At 44.2% G+C, this 25,315-nt stretch overlaps 1 protein-coding gene across 3 annotated transcripts in view; it reads left to right on the top strand.

Moving 5' to 3' along the window:
• Positions 1-1,163: 1,163 nt before the first annotated feature.
• Positions 1,164-25,315, top strand: part of micall1a (MICAL-like 1a) — an 82,408-nt gene continuing 58,256 nt past the window's right edge. The window contains exons 1-2 of one of the 3 annotated variants that reach the window (XM_048520962.2): positions 1,164-1,715; positions 4,986-5,034. In XM_048520962.2, coding sequence (XP_048376919.1) covers positions 1,576-1,715; positions 4,986-5,034 — 189 coding nt within the window. In that variant the 5' untranslated portion in view covers positions 1,164-1,575. The remainder of the gene's footprint in view (positions 1,716-4,985; positions 5,035-25,315) is intronic. The other 2 variants (XM_048520961.2, XM_059640779.1) reach the window with 2 other exon arrangements.

Genomic DNA, 25,315 nt, shown 5'->3' on the forward strand with positions numbered 1-25,315 from the left:
GAGTCAGGAAGGGAGTTACTCATGACAGTATTCCTAGCCTGTAGCCCATTCTTGTGGTTACAAATCTTTACATGGCTACTCCAGTTAAGTTTGAGTTCAGTTTAGTAACCCCCAGGATGTGACTAGTGGTGGTTTCAGTGATGGTAATGCCATTGAACGTCAAGGGTTGAAGTTGGATTGTTTCTTACTGGAGATGGTCATTGTCATTTGTTTGGCATAAATCATATTTGCCACTTTTCAACCCAAGCCTGGATCTTGTCGCATTTGAATATGGACTGCTTCAGTACCTGAGTCAAATGGTTTTGAACATTGGTAAACATCCCCACTTCTGACCTTTTTGATGGAGGGAAGATCATTGGTGAAGCAGCTGAAGATGGTTGGGGCATGGAACACTACCCTGAGGAACTCCTGCAGAGGTGTCCTGGAGCTGAGATGACTGACCCCTAACAACCTCAATGATCTTCACATGTGCCAGGTATGTCTCTAATCAGTGGAGAGCTTGCCCCCATACATACTGATTTCAGTTTTGCTAGGGTTTCTTAATACCACACAATCAAATGTGACCTTGAGGTCAAGGGCTGTCACTCACATCACCTCTGGAATTCAGCTCTTTTGGCTGTCACGGGGTTACGGACCGCGTGACCCTGGAGCAACCCAAACTGGGCATCACTGAGCAGGATTTTGCTGAGCTGGTGCAGCTTGATAGCACTGTTGTTGACACCATCCATCACTTTACAGATGATTGAGAGTAGACTAATAGGGCAGTAATAATGCAGTTGGATTAGTGCAGGTAAGAAACTAAAGAACTGCAGATGCTGTAAATCAGGAAACAAAACATATTGCTGTAAAAGCTCAGCATGTCTGGCAGCATCTGAAGGAGAAAACAGAGTTAGTGTTTCAGGTCTAGTAAGCTCTAAGTTCTGAGGAAGGGTAACCGGACCTGAAACGTTAACTCTGTTTTCTCCCTCACACCTGCCGAGCTTTTCCACCAATTTTTGTTTTTCTTCCTGATTTACAGCATCCACTTTTTCTGGATTTTATGCAGTTCCACTGGTGGCCATAGTGGGCGCTCTGTGTCGGTGTGCAGTTTCCTTCCGGTGGCCGCAGTAGGCGCGCCGTGTCGGTGTGCGATTCCCCTGTTGACCAGAGTGGGCGCGCTGTGTAGCCATCCAGTTCCCCTTGTGGCCTTAGGAGGCGCGCTGTGTCGGGATGCATTAACAGAGATGATAAGAGTTGGAGAATCTGAGATAACAAAGTGTAGAGCTGGATGAATACAGCAGGCCAAGCAGCATCAGAGGAGCAGGAAAGCTGACGTTTCAGGCCCAGACCTTAGGGATCGATGCAGGGCCCGAAACGTCAGCTTTTGTGCTCCTCTAAGATACTGCTTGGCCCCACACTGTTACCTTGGATTCTCCAGCGTCTGCAGATCCCATTATCTCGGACCGATGCAGTCCCCCTGGTGGTCGGAGGGGGCGCGCTGTGTCGCGCTGCAGTACCCTGGGCGTCTGTAGGGGGCGCAGTAGGCGGAACAGGAGTGTCGAGGAGCGGAAGTGGCGGGTGTCTGGAGCCGCTCCCATGGCGACCCGAGCGCTGCAGGAATGGGCCCGTCTACAGGTGTTGGGATACCCGGGGGTCGAGGTGACGAACATGAGCTCGAGCTTCAGGGACGGGCTTGCCTTTTGTGCCATCATCCACCGGCACCGCCCTGAGCTGATGTGAGTGTCTGGGGAGGCCGTGCAGGGAGGGTCTCTTCCCCCGCCCCAGCCCTGAGGTGAAGAAGTACAGGGCTCTCTACCCCAGCCCTGAGTGACCATGGGGTACCTGGTCAGGGAGAGTATCCCCTAGGGGAGTTCTCGGTACAGTGTTTCACCCAGCATGGAGAGTGGAGTGAGAAAGACGGGGCTTCGGGACCCTGAACTGTTCCTTCATCTCTTCTGGCTGTAAGCTGGCTTGTTGGTCCCTGTTGGAACTGCTCCGGCCTGGACAGAGCTGGGCAAAGTGAGCACCCAGTCTCACCCCGTGCCACGTTCTCCTTGGCCCAGGGCATGCTTCTAGAGTAGCACAGAACAGCAGGGATCAGAATAACTGACTGCTGAAGTGTAAATTTTTCAGTTACGTGGATTGGCCATGCTAAATTGCCCCATAGAGTCCCGGCTAGCTGGATTAGCCACAAGGTAAATGTGGTGTTACAGGGATGGGGGTGGGAAGGTGGATCTAGCGGGAAGGTGGATCTAGCGGGATGTTCTTTGGGGGATCACAGCAGACGCAGTGGGATGAATGGAGATCAGAGCTAATGGGAACTGCAGATGCTGGAGAATCCAGGATAACAAAGTGTGGAGCTGGATGAACACAGCAGGCCAAGCAGCATCTCGGGAGCACAAAAGCTGATGTTTCGGGCCTAGACCCTTCATCGGAGAGGGGGATGGGAAGAGGATTCCGAAATAAATACGGAGAGAGGGAGAGGCGGACCGATGATGGATAGAGGAGAAGATAGGTGGAGAGTATAGGTATGGAGGGGGTAGGTCAGTCCAGGGAGGATGGAAAGGTCAAGGAGGTGGGATGAGGTTGGTAGGTGAGAAATGGAGGTGCAGCTTGAGGTGGGAGGAGGGGATGGGTGAGAGGAAGAACAGGTTAGGGAAGCGGGAATGAGCTGGGCTGGTTTTGGGATGTAGTGGGGGAGGGGGAGATCTTGAAGCTTGTGAAGTCCACATTGATACCATCAGGCTGCAGGGTTCCCAAGCGGAATATAGGTTGCTGTTCCTGCAACCTTCGGGTGGCATCATTGTGCCATTGCAGGAGGCCCAGGATGGACATGTCATCGAAGGAATGGGAGGGGGAGTTAAAATGGTTTGCGACTGGGAGGTGCAGTTGTTCATTGTGAACCAAGCGGAGGTGTTCTGCAAAGTGGTCCCCAAGCCTCCGCTTGGTTTCCCCAACATAGTGGAAGCCACACCGTGTACAGTGGATACAGTATACTACATTGGCAGATGTGCAGGTGAACATCTGCTTGATGTGGAAAGTCATCTTTGGGCCTGGGTTGGAGATGATGGAGGTGGTGTGGGGGCAAGTGTAGCACTTCCTGCGGTTGCAGGGGAAGGTGCCAGGTGTGGTAGGGTTGAAGGGGAGTTTGGAGCGAACAAGGGAGTCACGAAGAGAGTTGTCTCTCCGGAATGCAGACAAGGGTGGGGATGGGGTTGGTGGGGTTGGATTGTAGAATGCAGAAGTGTCTGAGGATAATGCATTGTATCCAGAGATTGGTGGGGTGGTATGTGAGGATGAGGGGGATTCTTTTAGAGCGGTTATTGCGGGGGCGGGGTGAGTTATGTGTTGCAGGAAATGCGGGAGACACAGTTTAGGGCGTTCTTGACTTCTCTTTGGGGGTGGGGGGGCCAAGGAGTTGCGGTCCTTGAAGAACGTGGCCATCTGGGATGTGCGGGAGTGGAATGCCTCATCCTGGGAGCAGATGCGGCAGAGGCGAAGGAATTTTTGCAGGGGGGTGGGTGGGCGGGCGGTCGGAGGTGTATCCTAGGTAGCTGTGGGAGTCGGTGAGCTGGATGAATGGCCTCTTTCTGAACTGTAGGGATTCTATGATAAAAGGAGTCATTACATTATGCCTGGAATAAGAACATATAAAATAGGAACAGCGTAGCTGTTGGGCTTTCGAGCCTACTCCATCATTCAGTAAGATCATGGCTAATCTGTTTCTGTTCCAAATCTCAATTTACCCCTGACAAACCTTGATTTTCCAGTCTAATAAGAATCCCATCCCACTTCTGCCTTAAAAATATTCAGTGATGTCCTCCCACTGCCTTCTGAGGCAGATAGTTCCAAAGTTTCTCAACTTTCAGAGAGTAAATTTCCCCTCATCTGTCCTAAGAGGATGACCTTAATTTTATAGCAGTACACCATAATTCAGGACTCATGCACAAAAGTAAACTTTTCTACATCCACCTCATTGACACCATTCAAGATCTTGTTTACTTTGATTTTGATTTGATTTATTGTTGTCACAGTACCCGAGATCATGGCATACAACCTGTATGTGGTTGTAGGGTGTTTAGACAGAGCAAGGCACACAAGGTTACAGCTGCACAGGAGGTGTACAAAGCAGAATCAGCATTAGTTTTTTAATTGGAGAGGTCCATTCAGCAGTCTAATAACAGCAGGGAAAAAGCTGTTCTTGAACCTTTGTTACACATGTTCAATCAAATCACCCCTCACTTCTACCTCCAGTGGAAACAAGCCCAACCTGACCAATTTTTCCCTAAAAAGAACACACTCATTCCAGGAATCCATCTAGTAAATCATTTCTGAAATACCTCTAATGCATTTACGTCCTTCCATAAATAAAAAGACCAAAACTACACACAATATTCAAGATGTAGTCTCACTAATGCCCTGTTTAACTGAAACCTAACAGCCTTCCTTTTATGTTTAACTCTTTATTATAAACTATGACTTTCATGAGAGTCCATAAATAAGGCTGTGATTCAGTGATGCGGAGTGTTTATGCTAAATTCTTTGACATTTAATGGAATAACCGTCACTGAATTTCCCAATTAACAATATGCAAATCAGGAGAGGTAAAGTGCTCCCCACTTCCTTTGGATGCGTGTAGCTCCAACAACCCTTAAAGGACTTGGCGTCAGCCAGGAAAAGCAGCCCATTTGATCGGCAGTGCATCCACAAACACTCAGTCCTGTCACCACCTTAGCAGCTGTCTGTGGCATCTGTAGCATTCACTAGAGCAATTCAGCAATGCTTCTGTGACAGCACCTTCCAAACCCTTGACCCCTACCACAATAAGAACAAGACCAACAGATACAGCGGAGGACCACTGCCTGCAAGTTCTGTCTAAGTCACATACCGCCCTGAATTGGAAATCTCTACTCCCCTCCCTCTACTTATGCTGCCATCGCTTTTACTCTGTGCCCTCCCTATCTAATTGCAGAATCTATTGTATGTGATACTTTTGTTTTTTGCAGAGACTTTGATTCACTCTCCAAAGAGAATGTCTATGAGAACAATCGCCTGGTGAGTGTTTCATTATTAATAAACGTCACCACATTTCCTGTTGTGGTTCTAGCCAATCATTTCCTGGATTAGATCTATGTTTATATTAAAATCTCTGGAAATAGTTGCACCCCTAGCTCGTGCTCTTCTGGCCCTCACTGAAAACATACAATGGTTGCGGTTTTACAGTTGGTTGGCTGAGAAGTAAATTGCGTGGGAGCACAGAGTGTGACAAGGTACAGGCATCAAGGAGGGTGGCTGTGCTGCATTTTACATCCTTTCTCAGCCTGCAGAAAGTGGGGAGTAACAGGCAGGTAACAAAGTATGGAGCTGGATGAACACAGCAGGCCAAACAGCATCTTAGGAGCACAAAAGCTAACATTTCGGGCCTCGACTCTGCATCAGAAAAGGGGGATGGGGAGAGGATTCTGAAATAAATAGGGAGAGAGGGGTGGCGGACTGGAGATGGATAGGGGAGAAGATAGGTGGCGAGGAGAGTATGGGTGGGGAGGTAGGAAGGGGATAGGTCAGTCCGGGGAGGACGACAGGTCAAGGGGGTGGGATGAGGGTAGTAGGTAGGAAATGGAGGTGTGGCTTGAGGTGGGTGGAGGGGATAGGTGAGAGGAAGAACAGGTTAGGGAGGTGGGGACGAGCTGGGCTGGTTTTGGGATGCAATGGGGACGGGGAGATTTTGAAGCTGGTGAAATCTACATTGATACCATTGGGCTGCAGTGTTCCCAAGCGGAATATACGAGTAGCAGTTTCTGCAACCTCAAGGGGCATCATTATGGCACTGCAGGAGGCTCAGGATGGACATGTCGTCTAAGGAACGGGAGGGGGAGTTAAAATGGTTCGCGACTGGGAGGTGAAGTTGTTTATTGCGAACCAAGCGTAGGTGTTCTGCAAAGCAGTCCCCAAGCCTCTGCTTGGTTTCCCCAACATAGAGGAACCCACAAGGGGCACAGCGGATGCAGTATACTACATTGGCAGATGTGCAGGTGAACATCTGCTTGATGTGGAAAGTCATCTTGGGGCCTGGGATGGGGGTGAGGGAGGAGGTGTGGGGGCAAGTGTAGCACTTCCTGCAGTTGCAGGGGAAAGTGCCAGGTGTGGTAGGGTTGGAGGGGAGTGTGGAGTGGACAAGGGTGTCGCGGAGAGAGTAACTCCCCTCTTGATTCCTCAAAGCCTGTCCACCATCTACAGGGCACAAGTCAGGAGAGTGATGGAATATTCCCCACTTTCCTGGATGAGTACAGCTCCAACAACACTCAACAAGCTTGACAAAACAGCCTGCTTGACTGGCACTGCATCCACTCCCTCCTGAGATGCTCAGTAGCAGCAGTGCATACTATCTACAAGATGCACTGCAGAAATTCCCTAAAGATCCTCGGACAGCACCTTCCAAAGCTATGAACACTTCCATCTAGAAGCATAAGGGCAGTAGACTCATGGGAGCACTACCATCTCCAAGTTCCCCTCAAAGCCACCCACCATCCTGACTTGGAAATATATCGCTGCTCCTTCACTGTCGCTGGGTCAAAATCCTAGAATTTCCTCCCTAATGACATTGTGGATCAACCCACAGCTGATGGACTGCAGCATTCCAAGACGGCAGTTCATCACCACCTTCTCAAGGGCAATTAGGGATGGGCAAGAAATGCTGGTCAGTCAGCAATGTGCACATCCCACAAATGAATAGGAAAAAGAAGTCTTAGTCCTGAATAGGCACTTCAGATTTGTTGTGTGGTCACAGCTGGAGGGTGTCACTGCAAATAATTCAGACGATATGTATCCAGGAGACAGAAAGTACAGAAAGAGTGTCAGTCCTTGGACAAGAACAGGGACTGCAGGAAAGTTGAGCAAACTGACCATGGCCCCCGGTGTAGGAAGCCATGCAAGTGCAGGGAGTTTAAAAATGTAGTTACAGAAAGAACAGTATAGGTGTTAGATGTGGTTCTGTGCCACTGAGAATATATTGCCTGCCTGGTACCTAGGTTAAAGACATCTTCTCAAGTCTAAAGAGAATCTTGGATTGGGAGTGAAGGGCTGATTCAACTGCTAAGGGCCATGTAGGTCCCAGTAACATTGATAGGATTAAAAATAGAGGTTCTGTAATGGAGCATGAGCAGTTGGGGACTGAAATAATAAGCAGAATCACAAAGGTAGTATTACTACTGGATTCCTACCTGAGCTGTGAGTAAATTGGTGTAGGGAAAATAAGATAAGGGAGTTGAATGTGTGGCTCAGAGATTGTTATGGGACAATGAGTTTCAAATCATTGGGCATTAACACCAGAACTAGGGAGTGTGTAACCTCTACCAGTATAATCGTCACCTGAATCTGTGTATTTGTGAATCATTTAGCTTGGACAATAGAGTGCTTTTAACTAAATAGTAGGGGGAAGAGTCTCATGAGGGAAGATTTGGAAAGTCAGTAAGGAAGAGCAAGGCAGAAGAGGTTTGTTAATTCACTGGGCTGATCCCTGGGGAAAAGGAATTGTCTTATGAGGAAAAGTTGATCAGTTTACCTCTATATTCGTTGACGTTTAGAAGATGGAGATGTGACATCATTGAAACAAGTAAAATTTGGTAGACTGGGCAGTGCAGAGGGATATTTCCACTAACAGGAGAATCTAGATCTAGGTGACATAGTTTAAAGATAATGGTCTCCCATTGAAAACAGAGAATTAGAAAACTTTCCTGTTTTGAATTCGCTTCCCAGGGAGCCATGGAAGCATGACCATTGAATACATTCAAGGTTGAGTTAGAGAGATTTTTGATCTACAAAGAAGTCTAGAGTCATGGTGACAGGAAGGGAAGTGGAATTGAGAATGTAAACTGAATCAGACATGATCTTATTGAATTGTAATACACATTCAGCGGGCTGAGTAGCCTAAGTACTCTTCTACTTATGAGTAGATTTCTTATAATCTCTGCTTTATGCGATGTTGTAATTTAATCACAAGAAACGCCATTGTAGAAAAGACATAAATAAGTAATATTTATCAGGGAAGAGACTGACACTAAAATATGCACATTCAGAAAGCTAGTGCAGGACCACCGCCTACACCGTAACAATTCTGAGATTGTTTGTTTAATATGGACCCTTTGATTTCTGAACCCTTAATGTGCATTACTGTTGACATAAAATCCTCCCTGTTACAGAGCAGCCTAGAAATGTAAGGAATGCAGAGTAGGAGAATAGGTTTCTCATGCTCCCTGTCTGAGTGAAAAACAGCTTCAGCTCTGAATCTGTTAAAACTGCTGATGACCACTGCAACTTATTTAAATAATGGCCAACTTTGCATTAGCTTTGTAAAACCTATTTTAATTTATGTTTTATGATCTCTGTGTATAGTTCTTGACTTCTGAGTGGGGAGTAATACCTAGTCGTATTATCTCTCGACTGTAAATCCAGAGAGCTAGGTAGTATCTGGGGACACAGGTTGAAACCCCATCATGACAGACAGTAGAATTTGACTCTACAAAAGTCTTTAGGGAGGGCAACGGCCATATTTCCCTGGTCGGGCCTTCAATCATTCCAAACCCACAACAATATAGTTGATTCCTAACTGCCCTTTGGGCAATTAGGGATGAGCAATAAATGAGCTGGTCAAACCAATGATGCCCAATCCCATGAATGACTAATAAAGAAAGTGGATGATGTTGCGCTTTCCATCTGTCACAGTTTTGCAAACTTAATGCTTCAGTGACCCTTAGCAAATCTGTGCCTGGCTTTACATTATTTACTGTGTCACCTTAATCAAAATTAGATGCAAGTTTCACCATTCCTTCATTTAATTCATTTGAAAATATTCTGAAATCTAAGTCCCTGTTATAAATTCCCAGAGAACACCACTACGCATAGCTACACTTTTATCCACCACCTGATTTAAGGTCTCCAAAAATTCAGTGTTTGCCAAAGATAACTCACCCATTACAAATCCGCTCAGGTTCCCTCTGATCAGTTCATATTTGTCCACACGTGCAATAACTCTCTCCCTAGCAACAGGTTTGAGTAACTTGTCCAAATCCTGCCCTCTGGTCTGTTAATTCTCTCAATAATCCTTTATTTTAGAGTGATCTTGATAGGTTTCAAATCAAGGGGGAGCAATTCCTGAATCAATTTTTGGGGGCTTGTAACTCGAATATCTAAATTTCCATATAGACTGGCTGCAAAAGGACAGATTTTGCTTCTCTGTCAGGACTTTTATTGGTTTAATTATTGAATACAGCTAATATTTTGCCACAAATTCAAAACAGTAGATTCAGGCTGAGATACAGAGAAGCTTCTAGATTAATGATGTTGCAGAGATGATGGTGAAGAGGTGAAATTGGCCTTTCAGGTAGAGGATTACTGTTACCAGTGTTGAGTGCGAACCTCCCTAACTGAATTCTTTGCTCAATCTTACTTTTTTCTGCCTGTGCCTCGCTTCAGGCGGTACTGCTTAAATCTGCAAGGATAAGCTTCGGGTGTGGCCATGACTCCATTGGTTTCAGTCTCACTCTGAGTCAGAAGTTGTGTTTATATCCTACTCCAGAGCCCTCTAGCCTCTCTGTTAATGCCATAGATTGCTCTGCTAAGCCTGGGTCCTTGAATGCTCTGTTCTGCTTTGTTCAGCTCTGCGATCTAGGAAGATGGTGATCGTCATGAATCTTATGTTTTGTTTTATTGCAAAGAGCTTTGGGACATTTTATTCAGTTAGAGGAGCTATGTATTCCTAATGTCAGAAAGCTGTGATAGAAAGAGTGACTGGAAAAACTTCAACTTCTCTCCATCTGCACCCACTAAGGGACAACGCAGTTAAGGCTTGTGGGATAGAGCAAATAAAATTATAAACATGGAACAATGGGATACAGCTTCCTGTAGATACTGGTCAAGTTAGAACTGATACCAGGAAGTTCTTTGTACAGAGAATGTGACTTCTGCTTGAACAGCAGTATTTCAAAGCCTAATATTGTTTAGGAATGGCTATCCAAGTAGTGCAGAATATTCAACAGATCTTTCTAAGCCTTTCAACTAAATAATAAACTAAATGATTTTCATCACAGAATGATCCAGAACTGAAGACTGCCATTTGCTGCGTTCAGTCTTTGACAAGTCTGGAAATGTAGTTTCTGGATTGCTCTTGCAGGAAGCTGTCGTAATGTTGTTGGGCCAAATGGTAGACACCTTGCTATAGCCACTGAATGGTTTTACAATATGCTGTGCTTCACTCCCTAGATGTCCATCTGATTCCTCACTGGGCTGGAAATGCAGTGATCCAAAAAGTTTTCATTTACATGTTTCAGGGATTCCGCCCCTCTTTGCTGTATACTTTATAATCTTACTACTTGTTGTCTTGTTCATCTGCGTGGGTGTTGCTGGCTGTGCCAGCATTTATTGCCCATTCTTAATCACCTATACAGCAGTTAAGAATCAACCTCATTGCTGTGGTGCTGGAGTCACATGTTGGCCAGACCATGTGTGAGGATGGCCTGAAGAACATTTGTAAGCCAGATGGGTTTTTACAGCAATAAACCACGGTTACATGGCCACCATTAGGCCGATTATTTAATTCCAGACCTGTAATGAATTCAGATTTGACCGTCTGCCATGATGGTATTCCATGTTACCAGATCAGTAGCCTGGGCCCCTGGATTACCGGCCCAGTGAATGATACTTTTTTCCCAATGTGGATATTTGAAATCTCCCACGTCATCACTGCCCTGTAGTTCATGAATCTCTAAGTTGTCTGTAAATGCGCTCCTCTATCTCTTTCCAGTATTAGTCTATAGCATATACCCAGCGGTGTAGCCAGTCCTCTATTGTTCTTGCTTTCTCACCGAGCTTCTGAATCCTCAAGCACGTCATACCTTCCTGCTGCTGTAACAGTATCTCTAATTGTACTACTCACTCCGTTTTCACACTTTAATATTCCTCCTGAATGCATTGTGGAGTGGGATGTTGAATTCTCACTCCTCCCCTTGTTTGCGTCTGGTCTCAGTTACTGTCTATTTGTCTGTCAAAAATACAGCTTATAGGAACAGCCATAGGCCATTCAGGCCCTTGAGTTTGCTGCGCCATTCAATATGATCACAGGTGAACTTTTGTCCCGTTTCTATTTTCCCTTTAGCTTCCTGTATCTTAGAATGTGAATCGCTTGAAAATCAGTATCTCTCAGCCCCAAATGAATTCAATGATGGAGCATCTACAGTCCTCTGCAGTAGAGAATTCTGAAGATTTTCACAGCCTTTTGACTGATTATTTCAGACTAAAATGACTCCAGTCATTTATCCTGTGACTGTATCCCAGTAGATCCCCTGTTTTGGGTCTATCGTATCAAGCATCTTCAGAATCTTGAATGTTTCAAGGAGATCAAGTCAATATGGAGATAGAGTTTGTTCTCTGACAGGCTGAACAAACTATCTGACTCCCTCTGTTTGTGGGTTAGAACTGCTAAAAAGGTTGTACTGCAGATGGAATTTAGTTCGTCAATGCCAGCTCTGTCCAGGAGTGAACCAGCTAATCCTACTCCTCTGCACCTTACCTGTGGTCCTGCAATTGTTTTCTCTCTTAGTCCTTTATCCAGTTCTCTTTTTGAACACCACAATTGAATCTCCCTCCCCATTCTCTGTGTCAGCTTATTACACATTTGTAAAAAGGTTTTCCCAAATGTGCTGCAACCATTCTACAATTCTAGCCCAGCAAGGAAGCAAAATTAAGCTGGTGGTGAAACAGATTTGTTGCAGTGTTATATACATAAATATACAAAGTGCAACATGTAACATTGCTGTGCCACAGATAGTATAATGTGGGAAACATGAGGTGATTCACTTTGACAAAAATAGAACCGAATACTTTTTAAAAACACAACTGTGAAATGTTGATATTGAAAGAATTGTTTTGCCAATCACTTTAAATCTTAAAACACTGTTAAAAGGAGACAAGAAGTTGAAGCTTTTAGATTAGATTAGATTACCTACAGTGTGGAAACAGGCCCTTCAGCCCAACAAGCCCACACCGCCCCATGAAGTATCCCACCCAGACCCATCTCTCTCCCTCCAGGACTATGATGCAAAAAGCAGATTCAGTAAAAGCAACACCAATTTATACAGAGTGGAAAGTGTGTGCTACTTGGTTGTACGGTCATTGACATGGAAATGCAGGAAGGGTATTGCCAGTGAGTGGGGAGTCGAGAACCAAGGGTTATCATTTAACCCTTCACGACTGTGATGAAGATAAATTGCTTCACTTGGAGAGTGGTGAGCCTGTGGAATTCTTTGCCACAGAAAGCAGTTAATGCCAAAAAATTGAATGTTTTCAAGGAGTTAGATCTAGTTCTTCGGGCTAAAGAGATCAGGATTCTGAGTTGGATACTCAGCCATGATTATATTGAATAATGGAGCCAACTCCTGGGCCAAATGGTCTACACTTGTTTTCTATGTTTCTGGAATAGCTTACTAATAGTCTGAATTCTTAGGCCTGGCAGGTAAATTTGATTAGTCAGGGTATTGTCATGGGAATGTGGCAAAGGTTGACAGCCTGTATGACCCTGTTTATATCACTCAGCTTCTAACCTCATTACAGCCTTAGACAATAGACCTGAATCCCAGAGGTAAGGTGTGAGTGACAGCCATTGACATGAAGGCCTCATTCAACCATGTGTGGCATCATGGAGCCCTAGCAAAACTGGAGTCAATGGATATCGGGGACAACCTCTTTGGTGGTTGGAATCATACCTGAATAGGAAGGTGGTTGTGGTTGTTAAAGATCGGTCTTCTCAGGTCGGGGACATCTCTGCAGGAATTCCTCAGGGCAGTGTCTTAGGCTTGACCATCTTCACCTGCTTCATCAATGACCTTCCCTCTATCATAAGGTTAGAAGTGGGGATGTTCACCGATGATTGTACAGTGTTCAGCACCATATGTGATCACTCAGATATTGAAACTATCATTATTCAAATGCAGCAGGATCTGAACAATATCGAGGCTTGGCCTGACGATAAAAGACAATCTGGTTACTGCCCCTTGCCATTCAGTGGTGTTATCATCGTTGAATCCCAGATTGTCAACATCCTTGGGGTTACCATTGACCAGAAACTCACTGGACTAGTCACAAACACAGTGGCTGCAAGAGCAGGTCAGAGGCTAGGAAAACTGCAGCGAGTAACTCACCACCTGATTCCCAAAAGCCTGCCCATCAACTACAAGTCACAAGTCGGGAGCGTGATGGAATACTCCCCACTTGCCTGGATGAGTGCATCCACAACAACAATCAAGAAGCCTGACACCATCCAGGACAAAGCAGCCTGCACTCACCCCTCCACCACCAGTGATCAGTAGCAGCAGTATATTCTACCTACTAGATGCACTGCAGAATTTCACCAAATATCCTCAGACAGCACCTTCCAAACCCACGAGCATCTCCGTCTCGGAGAAGGGCAGCATGTACCTGGGAACACAGCCACCTATAAGTTCCAAGCTACTTGCCATTCCTGCTTTGGAAATATATCACTGTTCTTTTGCTGTTGCTGGGTCAAAATCCTGGAATTCCCTCCATAATATCATTGTGGGTCCACCCACAGCATGTGAATTTCTAGAAGTCAGTTCACCATCATCTTCAGAAGAGTAACTAGGGCTGGGTGTGGAATATTGTCCAGCTAGTGATGTCACTGTCTAATGAGTGAATAAAAAATGGCCAAGATGGTGGCAGATCCTCTGCTCGCCAGTCCCTTTTATCTATTTTTCCGCTCTTTTTGTTTTCCCTGTCCGAAGTGAATGGGCCAAGTTCTGCAGCAGATCAGAGTGGACACCGGCTGAGTCCCACGGCGGACCGGAATGGATACAGGCTGAGTCCCATGGTGGACCAGAGTGGACAACGGCTGAGTCCCATGGCAGAACCAGCATGGGCAGCATAGCCTTGTGCTCTGGGGCCTGCAGGCATGCCCTGTGAGCCCCAGAACCCTGTGAGCAGCGAACCCCTGGAGCAGTGCGGGAAAGAAGCTCCGCAGCCCCACATGGAAAGCAGCCCCGGAGCAACGCGCTGGCAGCAAGTCCTGGGCAGAGACCTATGTGAGGGGACAATCCTTACCTTAGAATGCTGTAATGTTAACCCCTTAATATTTTCCTACTTTAACTTTATAATTAAGCAACTACTTCTATTCGTCTGCTGTATCCAAGGATTGTACATAGGTACTCGTACCTAAGTGGTTGCCATAAGAAGACAGACATTGTAAAAGTTTTTGACTGTAGTACAATGGAGTATACTTGACGATAAAAGGATATTCTACTGTAGAAAAGAAAGATACAATGTATGTACAGATTCCTTTACATAGAACCCTGTTCTATGTAATTTTAATGTAATTTCTATGTTTAATATATGTAGCTTGTATCACACACAGATGTAGCACTCTGCAAATCTCTTGGCTGATTTTAAATTCGTTTCTGGTGTAATTCATAGTACAGTTTAGATTATTTAAATCTGTGCCTGCTGGTTATTGGGTATGGATTCTTTCTTCCTATTTTGTCTTTGACCCCTCATGATTTTGGAAATATCCATAATAATTTATAATTTCCCCTTTATAATTTCCCCTCCTCTGAGGAGAGCAATCCAAGCTTTTCCAGTTTATCCACATGGTGGAAGCCCCTCATTCATGGAACCATTCTTATCAATATTTTCTGCACACTCTCTAAAATCTTTGCATTCTTTCTCCAGTGCGTTGTTTGTATTTGGACCAAACCTAAAGGTTCACAATTGTTTCCTTTTTGTTTTCTGCTCTCTATGCCTTTATTTATACATCTCGGGAAGGGGTTTCTCAACCTTCCCTGCCACTTTCAACAATTTGTACACAAATTTCTCCAGGTCTCTGCTCCTGTGTCCTTTCAGAATTGCACAGTTTTGTTGTCTTTCCTTGGTTGTCTGTCAAATGTGAACTCACTACTCTGCATTAAATTTAATCTGCAGCTTGTCTGGTTCCACTTGAAATCAATGTCTGCTGTCCTCACAGTTCATAATACTTTCAGACTTTGAGATAATGCCTTGTACACCCACGTCCAGGTCACAAATGTCTAGCAAGAAAAATAATGATCCTGGTACTGCCTCAGGTGACTAGAGAATTGAGATCAGGCTGTTTCTGAAACTCTTAATTCAATTACTTAATTGGATTGTGCTGTGAGAGTTAATAAGGATCTGTTGAAAGCTAAATGAATAATCAGCTTGAATAAAATATGTGCTGATGCGACACTAGGTCTGAGAGATATTAATAGTAGCATGCACTTGCAGACGGTGAGAGTGAGTTCAATCCAAACAATTTATTTGTCACTGATGCGCCAGTGGCCATGCCCCCAAGTACAAACCGTATGAGGTGCTTTCTTTACCCATTTAAATAAATCCTATTTAAACATATCAAAGCCTTTCAGTATTCCAGCTGGAGGCTGCAAACATCAGCTACGATTGCAGAAGTAGTGCTGTAGTCTAGGAACTAGTTGAAGAATGGTCATCAAAGCATTTTATCTGAGATTCCAGAGTCCCTTTAGTCTACGACTTGCTTTCATCAGTTGTAGGAGAGCGAGGAGATAATGTTGGAGTTGTATAGAGTGTTGATCAGGTTGCAACTGGAGTACTGTATGCAGTTCTAGTTACGTCACTACAGGAAGGGTGTGATAGCAGTAGGAAGTTGCAGAGGATGTTTACCAGGATATTGAATAGGATGGAGGAATTGAGCTATAAGAAGCAGCTAGATAGGTTTGGGTTTTTTTCTTCAGCCTGGAGAAGACCGAGGCAGGGGACATGATTGAGGTGTACGAACAGGGTAAATAGATATCAGCTGTTTCCCTTTGTTGAGGGATCAATAACGAGAGGGCATAGTTCTAGGATGAGGGGGCAAGAGATTGAGAAGGGATTTAGGGAAAAAATCTTTTCACTCAGCGGATGGTGGGAGTCTGCAGTGCACTGCCTGGAAAGGTAACGGAGGCTGGAAACCGTACAATCTTTAAAAAAACATTTGGATAAGTACTTCTCATATGGGACAAGTGTAGGAAACTGGAATTAATGCATTTTAGCGGTAATAGCAGTGTAGACTCGTTGGGCTGAAGGGCCTTTTCTGAGCTGTATGAATTTAATAAGTCTTGTGGTGACCTTCATGACTCAAGAAGGTCAGAAATGACAGAAATGAAGCTGTAGTTGAGATGTTTGTAGTTAGTGAATTTTGGATTAAGCACAATTAATTTTACCCTGTCTCTGTGATTATCTGGTGTTTGTACAAATTTGTGAATTTTTAATGTTGCTCCTCGTCTTTTGTGGGACAGCCTATTATCTGCAAGAAGCCTGACACTGTCTGGACAAATTGGCAGCTTTGTGGTGGATCCAATGTAAATGATGCAGTTTCTGTTTAATTACAATACATGTTGACAAATAAGCATTGCTTTAATGGGTGTAGCTCCTCAGAAATCCAGATATGGAGACAGTGGGGATTTGAAAGTGGAGGGCCACAGAGAGGGGCAGCCCAGTGAAAGGAAGAGGCCGAGAGTCTGACCACTGATGGATGGGGAATGTAAGCATCTGGGCCTGCAGAGGAGCAGTGGCTTCGGTCAGGAACTGGGGAAGATCTGAAGTCCAAGCAGTGACTGGGGAGGAGCTAGGGGCCTGGATGGCAACTGGGCAGGGGAGTTGAAACTTTGGCGACATTGCAGAGGAAGGCAGGCATTTGTGTGTTCTCGGCAGTGTTTTGTGGTATTAGGGTGTTGGCTTGTGCGTCTTTGTGATATGTAATGTGCTTCTCGGAGTCTGGGATTGCGGGACGCTGTCTTGGGGTTCTAGGTAATGTTTGGTGATCTGGGAGTAGCCTTAGAGTTGGGTGTTTATTCTTTTAAGATCTGGCATTCGGGGAGGGTGGGGGTTTGGGTAGGGTGTCTGCGGTCTAAGTGCTCTTCCATGGCTCCAGGCATGTTTTAACTGGAGGTTTGGGCCAAGGGATCAGGTAGATGCTTGATTATCTCCAGTCCAGGTGAAGTTTAGAAAATCAGCTGATTGTGAAGGGGCTTAATTAATATTCTCCCGAGGGTGGTTCACTGTCGGCAAACAGGTCTGAAGTTGTTTAAAAGAGGTTCTCTCTTTTTGGTACCCAACCTTTAAGTGCCAACATATGCCCTCACTTGTTATTTTGCAAGCTGACTATGCCATTTAGTTTGTGTTCAATTTGATCTGCTCATGTGCTAGTGCATTCAGGGGATTGATATTGAAACTGAGGGAGAGCTTTCAAGCTGTGGTTGAACAGGTCAGGGTGCAGCATATTTGGGCACAGCTCCCATTCAGCTGTGCCAGTTAGCTCCAGCTTCTCACTTTTTTCCTCTGCTGTGTTGCAGCTGCGTTACCCATGACATCATTTTCTATTTTCCTTTCAGTTCTATTCAGAAAGGAGTAAGTGTTCTAAGCTCAGTATAACATAGATGCATCATCAGTTATTATGGATCTGTTAGTTTCTATTCTGTCTACCATTGACTCCTTGTTCCATGCAGTTAGAAGTGTTTCCATATATCAATCATTTTAATTCTTGGCCCCTTTTCTTCCATTGTCCTATGTAACTCCAGCGAAGATGAATGTCAATTCACTGAACAGCACCTGATCTTTCAGCTACCAAACTCCATATTGAGTGTAATAATCTCAGTCATTCCTTTTTTTTGGGATAACAAATCTTGGTAAAGATTCTGCAATGTTCATCTTTCGTTTTTTCACTTGTCCTATCTGCTTTTGCCTTTATACTGTCATTCTTCTTGTCATTTAATTCCCTGATTTCCAAGCAATTGTTTTCATGCCTCAATCTTCACTTTCCCTCCCTCCACTTGTATCATCTTGAACTTCTCCCAGTTCCAGCAAAAGGACTTATGGTGGAGACTGAGAGTCTTTTTTAATATCATTTACTGTAAGATCGAATTTTTGGCTTTTGAGTTAATAGGAACATGGAAGATAGGAGCATTTAGAACATAGAACATAGAACAGTACAGCACAGAACAGGCCCTTCAGCCCACAATGTTGTGCCGACCATTGATCCTCATGTATGCAACCTCAAATTTCTGTGACCATATACATGTCCAGCAGTCTCTTAAATGACCCCAATGACCTTGCTTCCACAACTGCTACTGGCAACGCATTCCATGCTCTCACTACTCTCTGCGTAAAGAACCTGCCTCTGACATCCCCTCTATACTTTCCACCAACCAGCTTAAAACTATGACCCCTCGTGCTAGCCATTTCTGCCCTGGGAAATAGAGTTGATAGCCAGAGACTATCTATGCCTCTCATTATCTTGTATACCTCAAAAGGTATGTAGTTTGTAGTCAGCATCCTGGTAAACCTTTTCTGTAGCCTGTCCAAATCCTCCTATCTTTCTGGTAGTGTGGTGATCAGAACTGTGTACAATATTCCAAATGTGGCCGAACTGTTCTATACATATGCGAGGTTCAGAATGATTCTGGTCTATTCAAACTCACTCGGAAGGATTTCCACAACTTGCAGTACTCCATGAGTGCTCTCACCAAGGCCCTATACAATTGCAGCAAGTTATCCCAACTCCTGTATTCAAATCTTATTGATAGGAATACCAATATGCAGTTTGCCTTTTATACTGCCTGCTGCACTTGTGTGCTTACTTTTTGTGACTGGTGCATGAGGACGCCTCAATCTTGCTGAATGTTCCCCTCTGCCATTTGGCAGCCATTTGAAAAATAATTGGCTTTCCTGTGTTTACTACCAAAGTAGATAACCTCACGTTTGTCCACACACAGCTTCTGCCGTGAATTTATCCATTCATTCAGTCTGTCCAAATGACACTGCAACATCTCTCCATCCTTGTCACTACTCACCCATCCAACCAGTTTTCTGTCATCTGCACGTTTTGGGAGATTACATTTAGTTCCATAGTCTAAATCATTTACATTATAATGTGAATAGCTGGGGTCCGAACATCAATCCCTGCTCTACCCATCTCATTCAGGAGAAGGTTTTTTTTTAGATTAGATTCCCTACAGTGTGATAACAGGCCCTTCGACCCAACAAGTCCACACCGCCCCTTGGAGCATCCCACCCAGGCCCATCCCCCTATAACCCACACACTCCTGAACACTATGGGCAATTTAGCATGGCCGATCCATCTAGCCTGCTCATCTTTGGGACGAAATCGGAGCACCCAGAGGAAACCCACGCAGACACGGGGAGAATGTGCAAACTCCGCACAGTTACCCGAGGCTGGAATCTGGTCCCTGGCACTGTGAGGTTGCCGTGCTAACCACCTGAGCCACAGTGCTGCCCCTCATTTTATTCTGCCTTGGGAGCCTACAACCCAATGATCTCAGTAGGGACTTCAGTTTCAAAATTTCCCCAGCCCCCAGCCTTATCCCATGATCAACCCTCCCTCTCATCCCTGCCTCCTTGACCTGACACCATCTTCTCTCTCTCCTATCCGCTTCTCCCACCTCCATTGATTAATCCCCACTACTCCCTACCTGCACTCAACCATCACCATTCCACCAATATTCCCAAGCCCCCCCCCCCCTTCCCCGTCCCCCATTTCTGAAGAAGGGTCCTGATCTGAAACGTCAACTTTCCTGCTCCTCTGCTGTCAGCCCTGCTGCGTTCCTCCAGCTTCACACTGTCTTTTCTCTGACTCCAGCATTGGCAGTTTTTACTATCTCCATTTATTCCTATCTTATATCTATCTCAGTAGACTATAGTGGCTTTTCTGAGAGCCTGAAGTTAATAATTAAACTGAGTGTATTTTTGTAGCCATGGTGATTTCTTTTAGAATAGTTTTTGAAGCCTACTTTAGAAATAATGGGCTTTTGTGCACCATTATTGACTTTTTGCTTACCTGTAGTGTTTTGGGCCCCAGCAAAGTCAATAATGGTGCCTAAAATAACAGTCTGTCCTGGACCTCCCCTATAGATGTGACAGCCAAGTAGGCAGAACAATGCTTCAGGAGGCTTAGGAAATTTGACATGTCCATAAGAACCCTCTCCAACTTTTATAGATGCACCATAGAAAGCATTCTGCCTGGGTACATAATAGCTTGGTATGGCAACTGCTTTGCCCAGAGCTTTAAGAAACTACAGAAAGTTGTGAACACAGCATAGATCATCACAGAAGCCAACCTCCCATCCATGGACTTCATTCAGACTTGTTGCTGTAGAAAGGCTGCCAATATCGTCAAAGACCCTTCCCACCTTAGTAACACTCTCTTCCAACCAGCAGAAGATATAGAGGCTTGAAAGCGTACTGCAATCCCCTCTGTATTTCGACTACTGCACTCCACTAACTTCAAATCTAATGTTGACCTTGCTTTTGTGCACTTCCTGTGCAGCCATAGCCTGTATATCTCGGCTCTATCTAAGTACCCTATGATCTGTATATCCTTATGATCTGCCTGTAATGTTCACAGAACAAAACTTTTCACTGTACTTAGGTAGACATAACATCAATAAATCAAATACTTCTGGAAATTTTTTTAAGCTTAAGGGAGCCCCACACTTTGGAGGGGAAATTTCTTTTACTTTGTCTTTTGTGCATTCCTGAGGAGTCTCTATTTTTAAGATGCTTATAATGACCAGTGCTTCTGAGAAACGAAGGATAAGGAGAGCAGTGTTAGTCCCAGACTAGAAGTGTTGGGATAAGATCCAGAAGAGGGTACTTTAAACTGAGTACATTTAAACTCTGGTGTAGAATAACTCCGGAGGAAGCTACCTGCAATTCCAGTCCAAAAGTTAAAGTCGTGAATGACTTAAACCTTCTGAGATGTCAAAGACAGGGACACTGGTGTGAATACTGTCCTGGAGGTGTTCTGTTTACAACACAAAATCTGTTTTCCATTTTAATGTACAGGTAAGTAATAGTATCTTGAGGGAAGAGTTCCTGCAGTGTGTACAAGGTGGTTTTCTGGATCAATACATTAAGGAACCAACTTGAGGACAAGGCATTCTAGGCTGGGAGAGAAACAGAAACAACTTGGCAGGTCTGGCAGCATCTGTGGAGAGAAAGCAGAGTTAACGTTTCTGGTCTGATGACCCTTCTTCCAAATGCAGAACAGCCTAGACTGGGAATTGTGTAACGAGAAAAGATAACTTGCAGGCCAGCTGTGCACTGACCCTTGGGGAAGAGTGGCCAAAAATGATAAAATTCTTGATTTTACTGACATAGTTAAATCTGCAAATAGGGTAAGAATATAAATAGCTTCCCTACAGTGTGGAAGCAGACCTTTTGGCCCATTGAGTCCGCACCATCCCACCAAGATCCACCCCTACTCATTCCCTGTTATCTGACATTTACTTTGTATAATCCACCTAACCTACACAATTCTGGACACAATCAAAAATTTAGCATGGCTAATCCACCTAACCTGCCTATCTTTGGACTGTCGGAGGAAATCCATGCAGACGGGAGAATGTGCAAACTCCACACAGGCTGGAATTGAACCCGGGTCCCTGGCGCTGTGAGGAAGCAGTGCCCATGACTGAGCCACCTATAGGGAAGTTATTGATGGTATGTGGCATGAGCTGATTATAATAATAGCTGATGGCAAACACTTAGACTACATGCAGGAACTGCAAAAATTGTTCATTCCTGTCTGGCACAAAAATAAAATGGGGATATAGGCAGCCTAACCATAGCTAAGGAGCAAATTTAGGAATAGTATTAGATCCAGGGAAGGGACATACAAATTGGTCAGAAAAAAAAAAGCAGACTTGAGGTTTGGGAGCAGTTTAGATTTCAGCAGAAGTACACAAAGGGATTAAGTAAGAGTGCAAGCTTTCAGGAAACCTAAATGCTGATTGCAAAAGCTTGTACAAGTATGTAAAGAGATGAAGATAAATGTCGGTCCCTTTATAGTCAAGCAGTTGAAGTTATATTGGGGAATAAAGAGATGACAGACCAATTTAATGAGTATCCTGTCTTCTCAAAGGAGGGCACAACGTCCCAGATATATTGGGAACTACGTGGTCTAATGAGGGTGAGAAACTGAAAGAATAATCTACATTTCAGACTATTTAAGAAGTAATGGATACATTGGTGATCATCTTTCAAGATATGATATACTCTGGAACAGTTGCTATGACTTAGAGGGTTGCTATTGTAACCCCACTATTTTAAAAAAAAACGTAATGGAGAGAAAGCAAGGATTTATGAATTGGTTAGCCTGATATCAGTGGTAGCAAAAATGCAAGCGTCCATTATAAAAGATTTAATAGCTGAGCACTTTGAATTCAGTGACAGGATTGGACACAGTCAGCATGGATTTATGAAAAGGAAATTATGCTTGGCAAATCTTCCAGACTTTCTGGTGGATATCACAAGTCGAGTTGATAAGGAGGTGCACAGTGGCTGTACTTTACTTGGACTTTCAGAAGACTTACAGTAAGTTCCTAAATACGCGATTAACATGTCAAGTTGAAGCGCTGGGATTGGGTGTAATATACCAACATGAATAGAGAACTGGTTGACGGGCATGAAACTGAGTAATGAACAGAGGAATTCTGGACGCCAAAATGGAAGCTGATTGTTGTTCTTTTCTCATGAATTTAGTCCCTGCGAATACTTTGAGGTGGTAGGTTTCTTTTAATTTGTTGCGTCTAATAATGATAAATGCGTCGTCTACATACCGGATCCACAGTTTAGGTTGCATGTGAGAGTGGGTGGTGTGTTCTAATCTTTGCATGACTGTCTGTGTGTTTAGTCCTGAGATGGGTGGCTCCATTGTGCCAATGATCTGTTTGTATACTTGACCATTAAAGACGAAGTGTGTGGTGAGGCAAGGTCTAGTAGTTTGAGTATGTTGTCATTGCTGATGGAGCTGCTGGCCTGCATTCCTGCTTCCTCTAGTAATGTGGCCAGTGTTTGTTTGGGTAGTGGGATGTTGATTGATGAATAATGCTGTGACGTCAAAAGATGCTATAATCTTGTCGTCACTGATTTTTGTTCTTGAGGGTATTGAGGAATTCTTGGATTGAGTGGATGGAATGGGGAGATCTGTCAACTCGGTGTTTCAGCCTCTCAGAATACATGAACATCAGCTAGCAACAAAACAACACAATGAACTTTGCTTAATATGAGTACACTCAGACAATGAAGGCCATCAGCTTAGCTAGGACAGCGTAACTATTGTAGTCCAAGCCAAACACAGACAGACAGGAATTCCTAGATGCATGGTTCTCAACCCCTAAGGCAAACAAGAAACATATAGAATTGGACCCCTTATACAAACCTGGAAATCACACTACTCATTATCACAGACCGGCAGTATAAATTCCAACTGAAGTGGAACAACATCGCTTCATTGGAGGCCTCATTGATGTTACCTAGCATGGTGGTGAAGCGTCTGAACAAAAGCAGTTCAGCTCAGTGAGCAAGTCAACAACCTCACCCATAACCAAGCTACAAATCTTTGCTAAAACTTTAAACCAAGAGTAATATTCTGCGTGGCAGCCAACGACCAGTGAGTTACTACAGGAATTGATGCTTGGACCCCCAATATTCTCAATATATATGAGTAATTTAGATGAGGGAACTAAATGTGAATACTCCGCCTTTGCAGATGAGACAAAGCTGGGGGCGAAAGTGAACTGTGAGGGGGCTGCTTCAATGTGATTTGGACAACTTAATGATTGGACCAATGTACGGCAGATAAAAATATAACGTAGATAAATGAGGTTATCCACTTTGGTTGCAAAAACGTGAAGGCAGCTATTTCTCTGGAAGACGATAGATCGAGAAAGAGAGAGGTGCAACGATACCTGAGTGCCCTTCTGCACCAGTTACTGAAAGTTTGCATGAAGGTGCAACAGACGGGGAAGAGGCAAATGGTAGTCTTAATGAGAGGATTCAAATACAGGAGCAGGGGTGACATGCTTCAATTGTACGGGGCCTTGATGAGACGACACCTGGAGTATTGTGTGTAGTTTGGGTCTGCTTAACTGGGGAAGAACCTTCTGAAAATGGAAGGAGTGTAATGACAATTAATCAGATTGATTTCTGAAATAACAGGATTGACATATGTTGAGACACTAGATCGCTTGTATTCACCAGTGTGTAGAAGAATGAAGAGTGAATCTCATAGAAGTGTATAAATTTCTAACAGGATAAATGCAGGAAGGATGTTCCCAATGACCAGGGAGCCCTGAACCAGAGGTTACAGTCAAAGTTAATGGTGTATGCCATTGAGGATTGAGATGAGGAAAATTTCTTCTGACCCTGGTGAGTCTGTGGAATTCTCTGCCATAAACAACTGGTGAGGCCAATATATTGAATGTTTTCAAGAAGGATATGTAGTTCTTCGAGCTAAAAGGATCAAAGAGTATGGAGCAAAAGGTGGAGCAATGTACTGAGTAGAGTGATCAGCCATGATCATAGTAAAGGCACAGCAATCTTGAAGGACTGAATGGCATATTCCTAATGCTATTTTCAATGTTTCTGTAATAGGGAAAATTGTTTTAGAATTAATGGGTTAAATATTTTTACCGTTTGTTTCAAAATCTTTATTAGTAGATAGTTTGGCTTATTCTATTTTATCTTAATTTCTTTTAATAAGCTTCTCTTTTATTGTTCAAGCAAAATCTGCAGCTTTGCATAGTTATGTTTCAGCAACGCACCACATCGATCTGTTTTTGATTTGTTTTAATCTATCAAGCGAGGTTTCAGTTAGTCTGTGATCTGGAGACAATAAGGACAGCAGATGATGGAAGCCAGAGTCTACAGGTGTGAAGCTGGAAAAGCACAGCTGGTCAGACAGTCGTCAGTGATCTGACTTAGAGTCATAGAGTAATATAGTGTGAAAACAGGCCCTTCGGCCCAAACTGATGCATGCTGACAATGGTGCCCACTCAGCTAGTTCTGATTGCTCAGGTTTGCTTCATGCCGCTCTAAACCTTTCCCATCTGTGTACCTATCCAAATGTTTTGTAAATTTTGCTGTGATACCTGCCACAACCACTTTCTCCGGCAGCCCTTCCATATACGCACTACTGCCTGCATGCAGAAGTAGCCCCTTGAGTCCATCTTAAATTTTTCCCCTCTCACCTTAAACCTATGCCCTCTAGTTTGCAATTCCCCAACCCTTGGGAATTAAAACTATACGCATTTATCCTATCTATGCCCCTCATGATTTTCTACAACTCAATAAAGTCACCCCTTATTCTCTTACGTTCCAAGGAATGAAGTCCTGTGCTGTCCACCCTCTTAATGTACTCAGTGTCTCGACTGAGGAAGACCAGCATGCTAAATACCGCCTTTACCACCCTGTCTACCTGTGACACCGTTTTCAGTGAACTATGTACTTGTGC

Source organism: Stegostoma tigrinum, chromosome 38 (assembly GCF_030684315.1).
Source record: "Stegostoma tigrinum isolate sSteTig4 chromosome 38, sSteTig4.hap1, whole genome shotgun sequence".
In the NCBI taxonomy this organism is placed as follows: Eukaryota; Metazoa; Chordata; class Chondrichthyes; order Orectolobiformes; family Stegostomatidae; genus Stegostoma; species Stegostoma tigrinum.